Here is a 16,015-nt window from a genome sequence, read left to right as displayed (position 1 = left end):
TCATACCAAAAACAAACAAAACAAAGAATCTGACCGGCAGCACATATTGCTTCAGCCCTCCGTACTGAGGTTATCTTGAAAAAGGAAAAAGTTCTTGATTCAGAATGACACAACCGCAAGTTCATAAATACAGCGGGACTTCATGCTCTGTGTGTCTCTTCTTTCTTAAGTCCCCTTGACGTTTTTGGTGTGGGGTCTTTGTGCCAGGCTGGCGTAATAGGCACATTGGCTGGGATCACATTGGCCAGTAGGACCCGAAGGTCCAGGCTGACCGTGGGGGCCGGGGTTTCCAGGTTCTCCTTGGACTCCCGCTTGTCCTGGGCTTCCATCTTTACCGTAGCCAGGTAGTCCGGCGGGACCTAAAGCAGAGAGACACGTTAGAGCCTAGTTGAAACCAACCCTAATGATAATGACTACAGCAAGCAGGCGAAGGGCTCTCACCGATCGGGCCAGGAACGCCATGCTCTCCTCTTTCACCAATACCAGGTTCTCCCTTCTCTCCTCTTCCTCCTTTCTCACCTGACAGGAACAGGATTAGAAAAATAGTCAACAGGAGACCTGCATATTATAAGTCTTCCTTTGGTTAGTATTGAAACTGGTTCATGACACGACAGTTTATGGAATTAAATAATATGGACAAAAAGAGTAGGCGTGAGGGAACTTAGTCAGGGCTGGGTAGCTCTCGTTCTCCAGTCTTTATAGGTACATGATAAATAAATGTGCAGACAGTCTAACACAGCAAACAGGTGACCTCTTTATCTCGACAGTGGAGAAAATGTGTGGGTAGAGCTGTTATGACCAATTACCAGAAAATCTAATCAGCAGTTATCTTGATAATATTGAGTAAGAGAATAAAGGCATAATATCCTTCTTTTTTTTTTTTTGCCCCAGACATTATTTGCAGCCTTAGTGTTGGAATAGATGAGTCGGCTCTGTGGAACATTAGATGCGTGCCTCTCGACCGAGCCTCTGTAGCATTGTTAGAATTTTCCTATTGGCTTTAACCCCATATTTACCGTACATATACGACAGTGGTATCAATCTTTTTATTTACCTTTGGCACAAGAAAGAGTGAGTATTTTTCCTAAATGACAAAATAAATATGTCTCAGATAAAATTTCAGTTATTTCTTTGCTTTACTATGTCGATTATTCCAGTGATATTTTTCACTTTTAAATAATACAGAGACATTTCAATTCCAAAATTCTCTTAAGAAATATGGAGTTGCACAATTGATAACTGTGAACTTAAGATGAAATAGCTCTGACTCAATAGGAGCAGTTTTGTGAAGGAACCGAAACCTCAATCTGGACATGAGCATACAACCAATAACACAGATTGGAGTCTGACCTTTAGGGCCTAAGGGTCCTCTGGGTCCTTCTCCTCCATTCTGTCCAGGCATGCCAGGCTCGCCAGGGGGGCCAGGTCGGCCAGAGCTGCCATCTTTACCTGATGTGCCCGGAGGTCCAGGACGTCCAACAGTACTCTTTACATGGGCTGGCTGGATCTGAGCCATGATGTAAGCCAGTTTGGCTGGAAATAAAGAACGTATACTTCTGTAAGGGTTGTCCTTCATTAGTACAAATTAACCAGTTATTTCCCTGAGAAAAAGATAATCGCCTCCTCACCATCTAATTGTTTTGCCAGCTCCTCCTGGATGAGCCGTCTCATCTGCTCCAGTGACACAGACTCTCCCTGATATGAAAAAGACATTACTGATCAACTCAATTATTAATACATTCAAATCTAGATTGAAATCATCTGTACACACCTCTGATTTAAATCTATTTATCCTTTGAGAACACTCACCCTCTGGCCTGGAAGACCAGGGTTTCCTGATGATCCTTGTGGTCCAGGTGACCCTAGTTCTCCTGGTGGTCCTGACATGCCCATCATTCCTGTGTGGCCCTTTCGTCCTGGGGGTCCAGGGTTTCCAGGAATACCTGATTCTCCTCCATGTCCTTTATCTCCCTTTACCCCTGAGTCGCCCTGGATTAGATCAGAGTAATTGTACATTTCTGCGCTGCAAGTTCTTCAAAATATCTGTTAGATAATCCACAAGGGAAGAGTAGATGTTACTTGTTCACTCACTTCAGGTGTAGAGCTACACAAAAATACATGTTTGAATTTAAATTACAAGTGCTGTTTTTTCAGTTTTTCATTTGTTTTCTTCTGCTATTTATACATATTGCATGTGTATGCAAAACTATTTTATTTTACAAATTATATCATAATCATAAGCATTCAATTTATAAAATAATTATGCAGCCCATTTGAACATCCTCTAAAATAGTGATGAAACTGTGGCTGATTAATGGTCAAAATAGAAATGAATACTGAACATAGATGAGGAGGATTTAACACTGGGGATTTTTTTAACCAGGACTCCATCAAGTCATAAAGCATGATTAAAAAATGGTGGCAGAATACATACAACAGAAGAATACAGGGTTGGTCTGATCTATGGGTGTGAACTCTCTCTGGACCACTTTACCACTGATTTCTCAGGTCACACTAGATCCAGGTTTTAATTAATACTGTATAATGAGGCAGAACCACATCTGTGCAACATCAGTTAGGCCTTGTGCTGCACTGCACAACTAATTGGATGAAAGGTGATGTCAAGGATGAACCTTAGTGAAGCTCATTTCTATATGGATTCATGTGATTCTGCTTTAACAGTGTGTTTGAGTTCCGTCGATATCTGTTCATACTCACATAATATCTAAAGTTAAATTACACAAGCTGCAAACGGCAGCAAGAAAACGTAAATTAACCCTTTGTAATGATCTGAATTTAAAAACTCAGTTTGTTATTCACAAGAAGCATCTGCTGATGTGAGCAATATCGTGCAAAGACAAAAGGTTGTTATAAGTTTGTTGATTCGCAAGAAGCTGGAAAGAGTTTAATAGTCATCATCTCAAAGAGTTTCAGCATCCAGTGAATGTGAAATGTGGGTTGTCTGTGTGTCAAAAGCTCAAGTACACTGTACTATGATTGTTTTAATTTGTGATTAAGATTAAGTTCAGATCCCATTTTATGACCATTAATACCAGTAACAGTCTTTTCAAAACAAGGGTTCATGTACGCATGTTACTATGTTGTTGTCCTTTATTATTTTATAGACATTTATATAAGCGTCTTCATGTTTGTTTCCCTATTTTTCTTCAGTTTTGTGGTTCTTGCTCAACTATAGAGTCATATTTCCTTTTTCCACAAAAATGAACTTTGACGACAGAGCTGCTTCAGATACTGTATTTGTTTATGTCTCCTGTACTCACCTTTTCACCTTTCAGGCCACGATCACCAATTCTGCCCGGCATCCCCTACAAACCAAAAAACGATGACATGTAAGAGGTTTACAATTACGAAAAAAGATACGATACATTAGTTGTCCAAGGATGTGCTTACCTGCTTTCCCTCTGGGCCAATTGGACCATGTGGACCCTGGACACAAATTTGAAAGTTAACATTATCAACAGCTGCTCAAATCTGAGAGTTACAATAAATGTGAAAATCAAAACACACAAAAGAATCTCCCACTCACAGCAGGGCCTTTGGGTCCACTAAATCCTGGTAATCCTGGGTTGCCGGCCTCTCCCTGATCTCCCCGGAGACCCTGTGTGACGGCAGAGACATGGCAGCTCCTCACATGGCACACACGTGGCATACTGTACTTGTGCTCTTTAAAAGCCTTGCTCATTACTGAGGATTCAGCTTGAAGATTAACATTTAGCTGCACTTCTTATCAACATGAAAAAAAACTCATGCACCAATGTTGCGCTGGGACTGGCCAGCTTGAAGAGATTAAGCTGGTTATGGCACAGAGTACCACAGAGTGCAGCGGGGTTCTTAATGTTTGCAGAAATTAAAATACACTCTTGTTCATCTAAAGTCCGTACACACACACACACACACACACACACACACACACACACACACACACACACACACACACACACACACACACACACACACACACACACACACACCTCTTTATGCTCAATTTGACCATCTGATAACATGTTGGCGATATCTGATCCTGTTTCTAAATAGAAAACCTTCACTGTCCACTGAGATCAATCCAATTCCTCTTCTAACCTCCCTGCCTCTGGTTCCCACACCTCTTCCTGCTCCAGGCCTTTTCTGATGATACGCTCCCTCTGCTGACTGATTCCATCGAGTCCTCTCTGACAGCCGGCTGCATATCGACTGCCCTCTGGTTAACAACAGCTACTCCTTTGCCTAAGAAAACCACCATGCAGCCCATGGAACCTCTGCATTTGCTGTATTTTATTTCCCTAACAAATGATACCTGTCAGGCTGACCTCTGGACTGTGTCCCTCTCCCTCCGCTCCCAGCAGCCTCCTACAGAGCCTCACACTCCCTGATCACTGAACCTTCACACACTTTAATTAACCTCATCTGTCTGCTCAGCTAAATTGTGCCAGTACATTTCCCTATGAAAACTGCGACAGCTCTTACAAATTTAATATTGCAGGGCAGAGACTTTTCTGTAGCAGGGTCGGATCCATGAGGGGTCACTGGCCCCAGATGAAATCTGATTGGCCCCCTAAGTGCCCCTTTTCTGTCAGTATATTAGTGACTAGTTTATTAAAAAACAATATTAACAATAAATATGAAAATTTGTTAATTTAATTATGTATCTTTTATATTCAGTGATGTATGGCTTTTCTAAAAACTAAAGAGTTAACGGTTAACAAGCAATGACTTAAAAATGCATACATTGATGTTTCAAGTTCAAATTTTTCCAATACCTTGCGATTCATTTTTAATGAAATAAAAACAGGGTCAAATGTCATGATTGACAGCTGAGACTGATTCATAATTGGTCCAGAGTGTGTATCGGCGTGTATCCAGGATATTTAACTTCTAGCACAATTGGAGGAAGTAGATATGCCTGTTCCATCTTTATTTACAGCCATTTCTCTAAAGCAGGAATGCAAGTCAAAGTTGCTGAGGCGCACTTTATCTGGTTGTCTAATTGTTTATTCATTTTACATTTTTTAAGTTACATTTTAAACTTTATTCAAGACTTCTTATTAGTGATGCCTCTGAATGTAATGACCGCCAATAAAAGCTGATTTTGTCCCCTCATCAGTTTTCCCCTCACAGTCCCAACACAAACTAATTTGCATTCTGCATCATCAGAGGATTCACACCTACCATCTGCAGTGTAGCTACAGTGTCTGTGGATGTGCTTATAAAATTCTAAATCCTCAGCGAGCCACACAAAACCTGCTGAGGGATTCATAGGCCTGTTTGCCTCTCAGAGATGGTCCACTGCCACCTGACCTCTGTGCTTTTAATATTTCTTGGCAATCAGCTTTCCTCCTGCTGGCAGCAACCTGGTCGACTCCTTTCAATCCCAGCGCGCCGTGGGGAAAGTGATGTTTTCCACTGTGGTCAGAACAACATTTATTTCAATCCTCCATCATAAACTGCCAGCGCATCTCTTCTAGAAATACTTCGCATCCTCCTCTCACCTTCAGTTACATCCCACAAACAGCAACTGCGTGCTCTATTAACTCTGAAAATGCTAGCTTCTCCTTTTTTCCAGTGGTCTCTCACATCTCTACTAAACGTGATCTTTAAGTAAAATATAGAAAATATGTCTTTACCTTTAAGATATATACCCGCAACTGATTTTAAACTTTTTGTCCAATTCTGCGAAGATCTTCTCACAGTCAGCTATAGCTGTACGTTCTCTGTGTGTACTGGTTTAAATATACAGCCCTGGCTCAATAATTCGGACACCAAGAAAGCTGGATGACCCAAACTTCACAACACCGTTCCAGCCAATCAGCAACAAGGGTATTTGTGCTCGTGCATAGGGACAGGGTGGTGAAGGAACAGTTGGAGCGAGAGAGAGGTCTCTGAAGAAGAAACAAGAATTTCCATAGGATCGGTCTTCGACAGTATGGATATGGAAACGTCACCTTTCACGTTTCAAATTAGATAATGTGATCATGCCTTCTACCATAACTACTGTTAGTCACTGGAAATGCTAACACTGCTATCTCAAAAGGGAAACAATACCAACAATCCATTTCAGAGTAGCACTCCAAATGAGGAAACAACACAAACTACACCTAATCCAAAGAAGATAATCAAATGGTGAAAGGGTTAAGGGGTGAAAACTTACTTGAACATCTGTGAATCACTATCTCATCCTTTCATAAAATGTCCTGGTGCTATTTGCATGTATTGTTCATTTGCACTTTTGGGACCTTGTTATATTGAAACAATTTTACAGAGAGAGAAAAAATATATGTAAACATCATTCACAGGAGGATCAGATAACTTACTGGAGTTCCTGGGAGACCCGCTTTTCCCGATGGTCCGGGTTCACCTGGCTTGCCCTGTGACGTAAAAAGAGAATAAGGAAAAACAGAACGAGAGACTTCATGGAAAAAGACAGCGAGAGAGACAACTTGAGTGCCTTTTTATGTCCATATCTATCTGTCTGGCTATCTCACGCAAACACAAGACAAAGGGGACATGGTGTCAAGAAGTGTCTGACAGGGACTGAAAATGACTCACCGACTCTCCTCTTGGTCCAGCAACTCCTTCCGGACCGGGTGATCCCCTTGAGCCCTACAAAGACGAAGAACCAGACACTTTAATCACATCGTCTTCATGTTGAAATCACTGTGACTTCTTCACATCTCATCTGCAGGTCATGCTTCAGGACAGGAACGACAATTTTACTGCAGAAGTGAGCCAAAATTGAACTCCCACCTTCTTATAATAGTTAGGTGAAACCTGTAGTTGCAGTAGGAGACTTGTGACTGAGCGGAATAGTTATGTTGAACAAGGAAGAGTTACATCCAGCAACTAAGAGTGCGGTGACCTTTAAATGTTTATGTAAGAGGAGTTTTCAGTTTGCCATTTGATGAAGATAAATGGCTTCTATGGTTTGAAATTAAAAATGTTAGTATTAGGCCTTCAGTATACAGATATAACTGAAAAAACATTGTTCTGATGAAAATGTTGCTCTCTGTTAAAACCGTTATTTTTTCATTTTGGGTTGGATCAATCAGTGTAGGATTAATTCAATACAGAAAAAAATATTATTCCTCGGATGTGGATGGTTTAGCCAGGGAGGGACATTATATTTGAAATATAGCCAAGTGAAATTTTAAAAGGAAAGACAGATATTTGCTGTGCAGACCCGTGTGTTTTACACAGAAAATCTATGAACGAAAGCTTCAGGTTAATTGTTATTTGTCTTGAGTGAAGTTAACGATTTTTAAACGTATTCCTGTATATTAAGAATAATTACTAATTTTTATATTGTATGAAGATCAGAAAAAACACCCCGAGGATTGATGTCCACATGGGACAGGGGAAGATCCCCCTGACCTTGACTGTTTCAGGTTGATTCCTAAACACTGGTCTCACACCATGGTCAAGAGGAGGGACGATCTATGTGTAAATGAGTCACCTCCACTTTAAGGTTTTAAGTTGGATTAAGGAACAAAACAAGATCTTTGCAAACCTTTATTTGCCTCTCAGGTTACTTACAGGTAAAGGTTGTTGGGTAAACCCTGAAAGGAAAATCTCCAGACATTACTAAGGGGTAAAAAAAAACTTCCTGCTGCAAAAAGTTTTTTTTGTTGTTGCTAAAATTCATTTCAAAACAGGATACCATCAAATGCAAAAGGTGGAACGTACCTCTTTTCCAGATTTGCCGTCACGCCCAGGTGATCCAGACTTTCCATCTTCTCCCTGTTTGTCACATGAAACATTTCAGAGAAACTCCTGTGACTAATAGTTTTAGGTTTTACTTGAATTCTGCCTTGCATGAGTTATACAAAAAGCATTTTGGGGAGAAACCCGTTTAAATATGATCCTTTTTTTACTTTAACTGATATGGTGCTTTTAATATATATTTTTACTTATTTCTATGTGAATAATTCATCTGTCTTAACATCAATATTATTATTATTATTTCAAGATCACAAGCTTTAAAGATACAGAGCTTACATTTCATGATACATTTTAATTATTCAACTACAGGTATGTATTTTGTTATGTTTAACCTCTAAAAAAAAATTCTTATTGTCACATCAGCGCAAAAAAGTAATAACGTGATGGGATATGAAAGAAACTGCCTTTATTAGTTTGGGGGTTTATCATACTGTTAAGTCCACAAGAGGCAGGTCATTATGAGGGTGTTCAGGGTGTGACCCTGCCACAATGCATCTGTACTTCTTATTATTCTGTATAAGTAAACAGTTTCCTGAGTATCCGTAAAAATAGTTTAAATCTGACTGACATTTACTGACATGTCCTTATCAGTATTGGTAACTTTCGGTGTCGCTATGGCAACCCCTACCAGTTGCTCTAATAAGTTGCCTGTCAGAGCAGTCCCTTATGAGCCGGACTATTGGTCACGGCACCATGGCACCAACCTCCCCCGCGGGGGGGTGTTGTGTAGGGACACAAAAGTGTCAAGCGGCAAGGGATTGTCTTGGAGAGGGTGTGAGTCAAAAATCGCAGGTGTCAGACATAGCTTGACATAAAAAATCTCTGACTCTAGCTGTGTGCTGTTCGCTGAACTCCTGCAGTGAATGGTTGCAGTAGCTGTAGTGGAGGAGGTTGTCATCATCCACTGTTCATCAGCAGTTGTGTAGTTATTAAAAATGAAAATGCCACAGCTTTCAAATCCTGCAGTTATTATTATAGAACATAAATTTTTTACCTCCGCTGAGGAAGTAATGTTTTCACCCATGTCTGTTTGTTGTTTGGTTTCTAAGCAAAAACAACTGAGCTGGTTTACACGAAACTGGGAAGGATGTGGTATCGGTCAGCAAAGAACCCATTCAATTTTGGTAAGGGGGCGGATCAAGGTCAAGAATAATTCATGATTATTGACCATCCTTAACACTGTGTGACAGGACATTTTGTGATATTCTCTCTGATTCCTAAAAGAAATATACTTTGATCTTGATGAAAACTGGAACTGATTTGTATGAGTGTGTGTAATTTGGTTGAGATTTTAATATAAAGGGGGTCTTGGATCTTGGTGAGTTCCATTGTGTGTAACACATGTGAAGAAGTGCTGCTGCAGCAACTACTGTGTTTAAGAGAACTGATAAGGACAACTGGGATGCGATATATTACACTGCCATTGTAATGCCATTTCAAATGTTCATATGGAAACGTGACAGGCCCACTTATTCACCAAACCCCAGTGACTTGCTCTCTGGAAAATCCCAGGTCTCATTAAAATGGAGTGAAAATACTGTATCCTGCTATGACAGATTCCCTAAACCATTTTGACTTCTATTTTTAATATGTACGAACGGAACACTGCTGACACGAACAGGGGAAGCTTCCACTGTGTGGCCTTAAGGTTAAACTAAAATAGAAGTATAGCAGCTTCTCATGTATGTTCTTTTTTTATTCATGACATGGCAGGAATGGATACAAATTACACTAAAATTGCATCGTACAAAAGTGAAGTATTAGTTCCTTTTGATTAAGTTAAGAATTGAAGTCTTCAAGAAAATTGTATGCTTACGCTGATATAAAAAGGACACCAAAGGATAAAATCTGCTTTTCTTGTGATCGTGTCCAAATAAATGAAAAAAGTGGCACTCTGACCTTAGGTCCTGGGGCTCCAGGTTCTCCTCTGTGGCCTTTAAAGCCCTATTCAGGGGGAGAAAACATATTAAGTAAGGCACAAAACATTGCACTGCTAGCTTTTTCCATCAGATCTGTTTACTGTAGGTTACTCACCGGCAGTCCCCTGAGTCCAGAGTTTCCTTGTGGCCCTGGTTCACCCTGCTTCCCCTGAAAATAAAATAAAAATTGTTTCAGAATTATGTCTCGACACATTATATCCTAATCTACGGACAAGTGTTCAACAGTTGTTGTTTAAATATTACATGCATGTCAGATCATTTTCTTACAGTTTCTCCTGTTTCACCTTGTTGGCCATCCTTTCCCATTTTCCCAGGCAGTCCCTAGAGAGCAGCACGTGAAACATTTTACAACTGCATATACAAATACAACTTACAAGCATCCCCATGTATAATAACAATGCTGCTGCAAGTCAAATAATTTTCTTACTATCAAGCCGGGAAGACCTGGTGGTCCCTGGATTCCTTTGAGACCCTCTTTGCCCTAGTGAAAACAAACAAACACAAACAGGTCACAATCACCAAAGGAAAAGAAATGATAAATGGCCATTATTACCACACGGGCTGTCTGACCTACATGCAATAGGGAGGAGGTTCGCACAATAAGACAAATGGGTAATACGTTTTTTTGAGGGGTAAGTACACGCAACATAGCCTTACCTTTTCTCCAGGGGGCCCTGGGGGGCCAACGGTGCCTGGCTGTCCATCGTTACCCTGAAGAGAAAAGAGACGGTGTCAGTCGAGGTCAACAGAAATAGAAAGCCTGACTGTGAGACCAAATCCACACAGAAAAAGCTTAAATATTGAGAACAATTAGAGTCAATGCCCTTTAAAACAAATTAGCTAAAAATAGAACTTACCGCTGAACCCATCAAGCCAGGAGAACCTGGATGACCAGGGGGTCCTGGGTGACCCTGTTTATACAGAAAATAGTGCTTATAATATGATTATGTGCCTCATACCCGCAAATTAAAAAAAAATGATAGGTTAATGAATTAAAATGTCTTCAAACAGAGAAAAAGGAGGAAAGAAACAATAAAATGCCAGCGTCGTGAGTCATAAACCTTTTCCCCTTTGTCTCCAGCTGCTCCAGCAGGTCCTCGATCACCTTTTATACCCTGTGGTAAAAGAAAGATTATTATTTCATGCAATGTCACATTTCAAGAGGAAAGAATCCATCTGAAAAACGAAGAGGTTGAAGCAATACATAAATCAATTTTGAAATGTCGTTCAATTCAACAAAAACATTTGAAAGGTGTTTCTATAGTAAACATTTCACTGTATTACTTAAAGTGTGATAAAAACAACAACGGGACACAAGCAACTTAGAATCGGCCATTTGGGAGCGATAAGGAAGCAGTTAGTGTGCAAACTCACCTTCCCTCCATCGGCTCCGGGGGGTCCTTGAGGTCCCACTAGCCCCGCTGCGCCCTGTAATGACACGGCACAGCATCAGTCTCTGTCCAGCCAGACAGCGCAGAGCGCCGTCGCCGGGTCCTAATTGTTCACTGCTGCCCCCAGAGGAGGCCGAGCTAATGATGCGGTCAGAGCCTCTCCATCCGTCACACCAACTGTGACTGATGGTGATTAAAGTCCAGCTCGCACCCCATGCATCACACAGGGCTGCTAAAGTGGAGAATCACACTTTCTAACACTCTGTCAAAGATAGCCATTGAGAGATATCTTAGCAGACATCACATTACAGAATAACTGAGGTTATGAACAGAGATGTTGGACTGGTAATGACTTCGTCCTACTTGGTAACCATCTTGACCATTTTTCCCTGGAAGTCCCGGGTGTCCTTTATCTCCGAGGACGCCTGGAAGACCTGGTGCTCCGGGTGGACCTGCAGGGCAGTCTGAGCAGACATCCTAAAAGACAAAAGAAAGTGAAAAGTTGCAGCATTCGCACAGATTTCTCATTCAGTACGAGTGGAAATGCCTCTTACCTTCAGATTTAGGTCAGAGAGGTCTGCTGCCTTTCCCTAAGAGACGGGATGAAAAAGTTAATCAGTCAGGGGATGGAAGATTATGGGATGTATTCACTGGGCAACACAAGAGTTAAATTCCAATGTTGGCTATATGGTAGCCCCCCGAACATAACACATGTGACTGCTGAACATTCAGTTCAGCAGTCACATGAGGGAGCGTATTAAAAACGGCTGTAATCACACCACTCCTCAGCTCTCAGGCTTTCCACCAGGTCGTGAAACTGCAGCCATGGTTACACGGGTCAAATCCAACACTGATGTTGAAAGATAAGTCTGAGGCCTCACAGTTGATTTTCCAGTTCACTGAAGGTATTATGTTGTCCAAAACATCACAGCAATAATATTCCCCTCAACTTTAATTACACTTATAATACTAAAAACACCCACTGAGTGATATTATTATTATTATTATTATTATTATTATTATTATTATTAATACCATTGCATGTTCCATTAATGCATTGAGGCAGACAAGTCAAATAAGAAGAATCACTTGATTTAATATCAAAGACTGGCAAAAAGTATTTTTCTGTAAAAAGATATTTTATAAGTACATAGGTATACTCTCCTGATAAACCACGACATATCTAATAGTCTTTTACAGTATATCTTGGGAAATGGAAAGGAGAAGATCACTTCATATAAAATATATGAGTTCATATAGCGCAGACAGCATGGCTGCTTCACTGCTTGTACTTACAGCTTCTCCGGGTGATCCCTTCTCTCCTGGCCTTCCTTGTAAACCCTGTATTCAGAGCCAAGGACAACAAATCAACCATTTTATCAACTGCTGATATGAGATAAATTGATATCTATGAAAGCTAATGGTAATGATAGAAAGTTGACATAATGAAGGAGAGAAGAGGGAATGTGAATAAAACTCGTTCATTATTAATCTTTGCACTTACGTTATGTCCTGCTGGACCCTGAGGACCAGCAACTCCAGGTAGACCCCTCAAGCCCTGAAACCCGGATTAACACACATCAGAGAAGCACTTGAGGAGAAATATTCAACAGTAATATTTTGAAAACACTTACAGCAGGTCCAGGCTCGCCATTATTTCCTTGTGACCCCTGTGAAAGACAAGCTTTGTAATATTCGGTAATATGTAAATAAATATGCAATCTGCAGCAAGTATCAGTGGCAATGATGTTCATACCACTGGTCCCACTTTGCCTTCTCCTTGAGACCCCCTGTCCCCTGGTGCCCCAGATTCTCCTCGGGATCCTGGTTGACCCTGGCAGAAAAAAAAAATAATCACTATCCTGCTCTTCAAAAATGTCAGATCAGCCATAATGTTTGGCTAACTCGGAAAACGTCACATTGAGCGATGCCTGCTGATCCCAGAAGTACCGAAAAACATTTTATTCAGAGATGGGAAAGAAAGAAAAAAAGATACAATGTGCAGTTGACATTTTGCTTCTCAAACGAGAACATGTATTGGTGATGAGGGTGAGCAATTCAACACCATAAATCCAGCTAACGTCCCCTGTCCGGCCTCCTCTGCTCAGCGCCCCAGACATCCGGCTCTCGGCAGCAGAGAGCCGTTCATAATCAGAGCAACGGTCACAGTGCGGTGGACATAGAAATTGCTTTTTGCAGCTTTCAACAAAAATGAATAGTTGTTCTCATCTGTGCCGGGGAAAAAAGTCTTCAGACTAACCAAAAAAGCACCTGTGCATGATATAAAAAAACCACCTCAGGCAACCTACAAAGATTACACAAACACGCACACACACGCACAGTACGCACGCACACACAAATCATGTTACCTTTGGCCCTTGGGGTCCTTGAATTCCCTGTGGTCCTGGTTCTCCCTACAATATCAACAAATAACATAAATCAAATATCTTGCTTCTTAAACACTGAAATCAAGCTTCTTTCAAATAAATCATTTCAGGCTGAATGTGTGTACGAGTTGCCATCCCTCATGCACGTAATTGTAAGCGAGGCCTTGGGGGCCACACCTGGCAGCTGTAAAAAAAAAATAAAGAAATAAAACAGAACGCTGTGAGCCAGATCTGTTGCTTTAAAGTGATATGTCTTAACGGGGCTTTTCCTGTTTGCTGCTGCCTCGTCAGCAGCACGGCCACATGTCTGAGGTGAAAAATGATGGAGAAACATGTTGAGCTGCTCAGCAAAATGTGCCAACTCAGACTCATTTACTGAGACTAATTTCCCTCTAATGTTGTGCAGTGGTTCGGCCTCTATCACAGGCATTGTGACGTGTCCAGGCAGAACACATGTTTAAAGCCAGCGACTGTTCATGAGGTTTTTATTATGACCAGCTGAATGTGAAGCAGACATTTTGTTTCCTATGACTAAAATACTGGTACTTTTGATACTGACCTGACACCGACCTGGTGGTGGGTAAATCTTAAACTTTTTATGCAGAACAAGGGCTGCAAAATCAATGATCATAGCAATATAATTTTCATCAATAGTTATGAAAAAGGCTAACTATATATAAATTAGAATGCTTATGCATTGTGTAAGCACAGTAATGAGTTGAAACACACATTGATGATGAGAAGTTTAAAACTTCAACATGAGAACCCATAAGATCCAGGTCTAAATTCTAGTAGAGATTCAAACAATAATCAACAGCTCGTGGGGCGGCCATGGCTCAGAAAGTGGAGCAGGCTGACTACTCTGCAGAAGGTCATGGGTCAAATCTCCTGAATGTTGTATTATAAAAAGGTGCTGTGTATAGAGGTCTTGTATGAATGTTTGTGACCACCTGGATTTTTAGAACATCCACAAGGACGTGTACAAAGTACTGTCAGTGAGAATATTTACATCTGATATCTAGTGTAAATAAGTCTTGTTAAAAGAGTTGGAAACAAATAGAATATATATGATGCTGTAGATTGGTCAGAATTAGATTTTTCCAACGTTAAAGATATTTTGTGCACTCTGCATATTTAGCGTGTCACTCCTTTAAACTGTTTTTGTTCCACTCATTTTTTCTTGCAAAAACCTGGTGTCTACATAACTCACAGTGCAATTTGAAGGTGGGATATGTTCTCTTGTTACTACACATCTTAGATTTTTAATTTTTTTCGACCCAAAGTCTGCAGTGATTCAAGTCACATCTGTTAGGCAATTAATCAGACATCCCACTGATCCCTCTTGAGCCACTCACACAAGTTTAACAGGCTTAGAAGTGTAAAATTGTTTGTGCCCCCCCCCCCCCTCCCCTAACTAAATGCTTGGTGGATTTGAGTGGACATGGGAGTTCATCAGGCTGCATCACAGTTTAAATGTATTATAAATACAAAGAAATAACATGAAGTTAAAATTATCCTTTGAATCCAATTCTGTAGTAGAGAATGAAAACATCAAAAGGCAAGTAATTCATAAAAAGAAAAATAATTGTTTTAATCTGATTAGTTTTTTGCTATACCCCCTAAAAGCCCTAATGCCCTGATACTAACATTTGTCAATCAAACACCAGCCATCACTGAACTTAACCTAAGCATCATTGGGAATTTCTACAATACGAAGGTATAGTAAGGTTTTTAAACATAATATGAATGATCAGAAAATAGAGAAAATGTCTTACACTTTGCCCGTCCTTGCCCTTCCCTGGCGATCCAGGAGGTCCAGTCAAGCCAGGCTCTCCAGGTGTGCCTGTGGGGCCAGATTGTCCTGGTTTACCCACTTCACCCTAAAATAAAAGTCAGAATTAAGATATATATATATATAGCTGAAGACTTTCTGCAGCGTGTGGTTTCTACTTTTAATTCGGACTTTCAGACTAACATCAATACTGTTCCATTTGTAATGTTGCTGGTGTAACTGGTGTGGTGTACTGTGTAAACTGCTGCCCCCTTATCATGTAACTGTAAGTCAGGGGAAAATAAGCACATACGGACATGGGAACAAACATTTAGCACAGTCCACTTTTGTTTTTCCACAAGTCACTGCAGTAACTTGTGGAAAAAGAAAAAGAAATTGAAGAAAAAATATATATATAACAGCCGGTGGAAAGTGCTGTTGTGAAACTCCGACATGTAGCTGCTGCAGCTGCTGCAGGACTGAAATTAATTCTCTGCTGAAACAATAATGGAGGAAATACAAGGTCACTCTCACAGCTCTGCAGACTTATTTACATTCTGCTCTGACAAAACCGTTCAGAACATAATCTGCTTTCTGCTAAACTTTCAAAAGTCACATCCGATCAAACAAACCCGTAGCTTTTCAATAGCGAGGACTGACCTTGTCTCCCCTCTGTCCAGCTGGACCAGGAGGCCCCATGATCCCAGGTATGCCCTAGAACACAGAAAACTCATGGTTTCATACTGGGGTGATCTGTTATCAGCTGGCGATCGAATAATTCAGTCCTACATT

The 16,015-nt window shown here is 40.7% G+C and overlaps 1 protein-coding gene across 1 annotated transcript in view; it reads right to left on the bottom strand.

The window, feature by feature from the left end:
* Nucleotides 1-141: 141 nt before the first annotated feature.
* The window catches only part of col22a1 (collagen, type XXII, alpha 1), a 48,113-nt gene continuing 32,239 nt past the window's right edge, over nucleotides 142-16,015 (bottom strand). The window contains exons 37-64 of the mRNA XM_061093206.1: nucleotides 15,884-15,937; nucleotides 15,228-15,332; nucleotides 13,435-13,479; nucleotides 12,822-12,899; nucleotides 12,700-12,735; nucleotides 12,570-12,623; nucleotides 12,362-12,406; nucleotides 11,620-11,655; nucleotides 11,429-11,542; nucleotides 11,049-11,102; nucleotides 10,736-10,789; nucleotides 10,532-10,585; nucleotides 10,332-10,385; nucleotides 10,102-10,155; nucleotides 9,942-9,995; nucleotides 9,769-9,822; nucleotides 9,634-9,678; nucleotides 7,699-7,752; nucleotides 6,565-6,618; nucleotides 6,330-6,383; nucleotides 3,548-3,619; nucleotides 3,412-3,447; nucleotides 3,282-3,326; nucleotides 1,810-1,989; nucleotides 1,629-1,695; nucleotides 1,351-1,533; nucleotides 442-519; nucleotides 142-359 (exon numbers count right to left, since the gene is read on the bottom strand). Coding sequence (XP_060949189.1) covers nucleotides 166-359; nucleotides 442-519; nucleotides 1,351-1,533; nucleotides 1,629-1,695; nucleotides 1,810-1,989; nucleotides 3,282-3,326; nucleotides 3,412-3,447; nucleotides 3,548-3,619; nucleotides 6,330-6,383; nucleotides 6,565-6,618; nucleotides 7,699-7,752; nucleotides 9,634-9,678; nucleotides 9,769-9,822; nucleotides 9,942-9,995; nucleotides 10,102-10,155; nucleotides 10,332-10,385; nucleotides 10,532-10,585; nucleotides 10,736-10,789; nucleotides 11,049-11,102; nucleotides 11,429-11,542; nucleotides 11,620-11,655; nucleotides 12,362-12,406; nucleotides 12,570-12,623; nucleotides 12,700-12,735; nucleotides 12,822-12,899; nucleotides 13,435-13,479; nucleotides 15,228-15,332; nucleotides 15,884-15,937 — 2,007 coding nt within the window. The 3' untranslated portion in view covers nucleotides 142-165. The remainder of the gene's footprint in view (nucleotides 360-441; nucleotides 520-1,350; nucleotides 1,534-1,628; nucleotides 1,696-1,809; nucleotides 1,990-3,281; nucleotides 3,327-3,411; nucleotides 3,448-3,547; nucleotides 3,620-6,329; nucleotides 6,384-6,564; nucleotides 6,619-7,698; nucleotides 7,753-9,633; nucleotides 9,679-9,768; nucleotides 9,823-9,941; nucleotides 9,996-10,101; nucleotides 10,156-10,331; nucleotides 10,386-10,531; nucleotides 10,586-10,735; nucleotides 10,790-11,048; nucleotides 11,103-11,428; nucleotides 11,543-11,619; nucleotides 11,656-12,361; nucleotides 12,407-12,569; nucleotides 12,624-12,699; nucleotides 12,736-12,821; nucleotides 12,900-13,434; nucleotides 13,480-15,227; nucleotides 15,333-15,883; nucleotides 15,938-16,015) is intronic.

Source organism: Limanda limanda, chromosome 19, assembly GCF_963576545.1.
Source record: "Limanda limanda chromosome 19, fLimLim1.1, whole genome shotgun sequence".
NCBI lineage: Eukaryota > Metazoa > Chordata > Actinopteri > Pleuronectiformes > Pleuronectidae > Limanda > Limanda limanda.
This window is presented reverse-complemented; position numbering and strand designations above follow the sequence as displayed.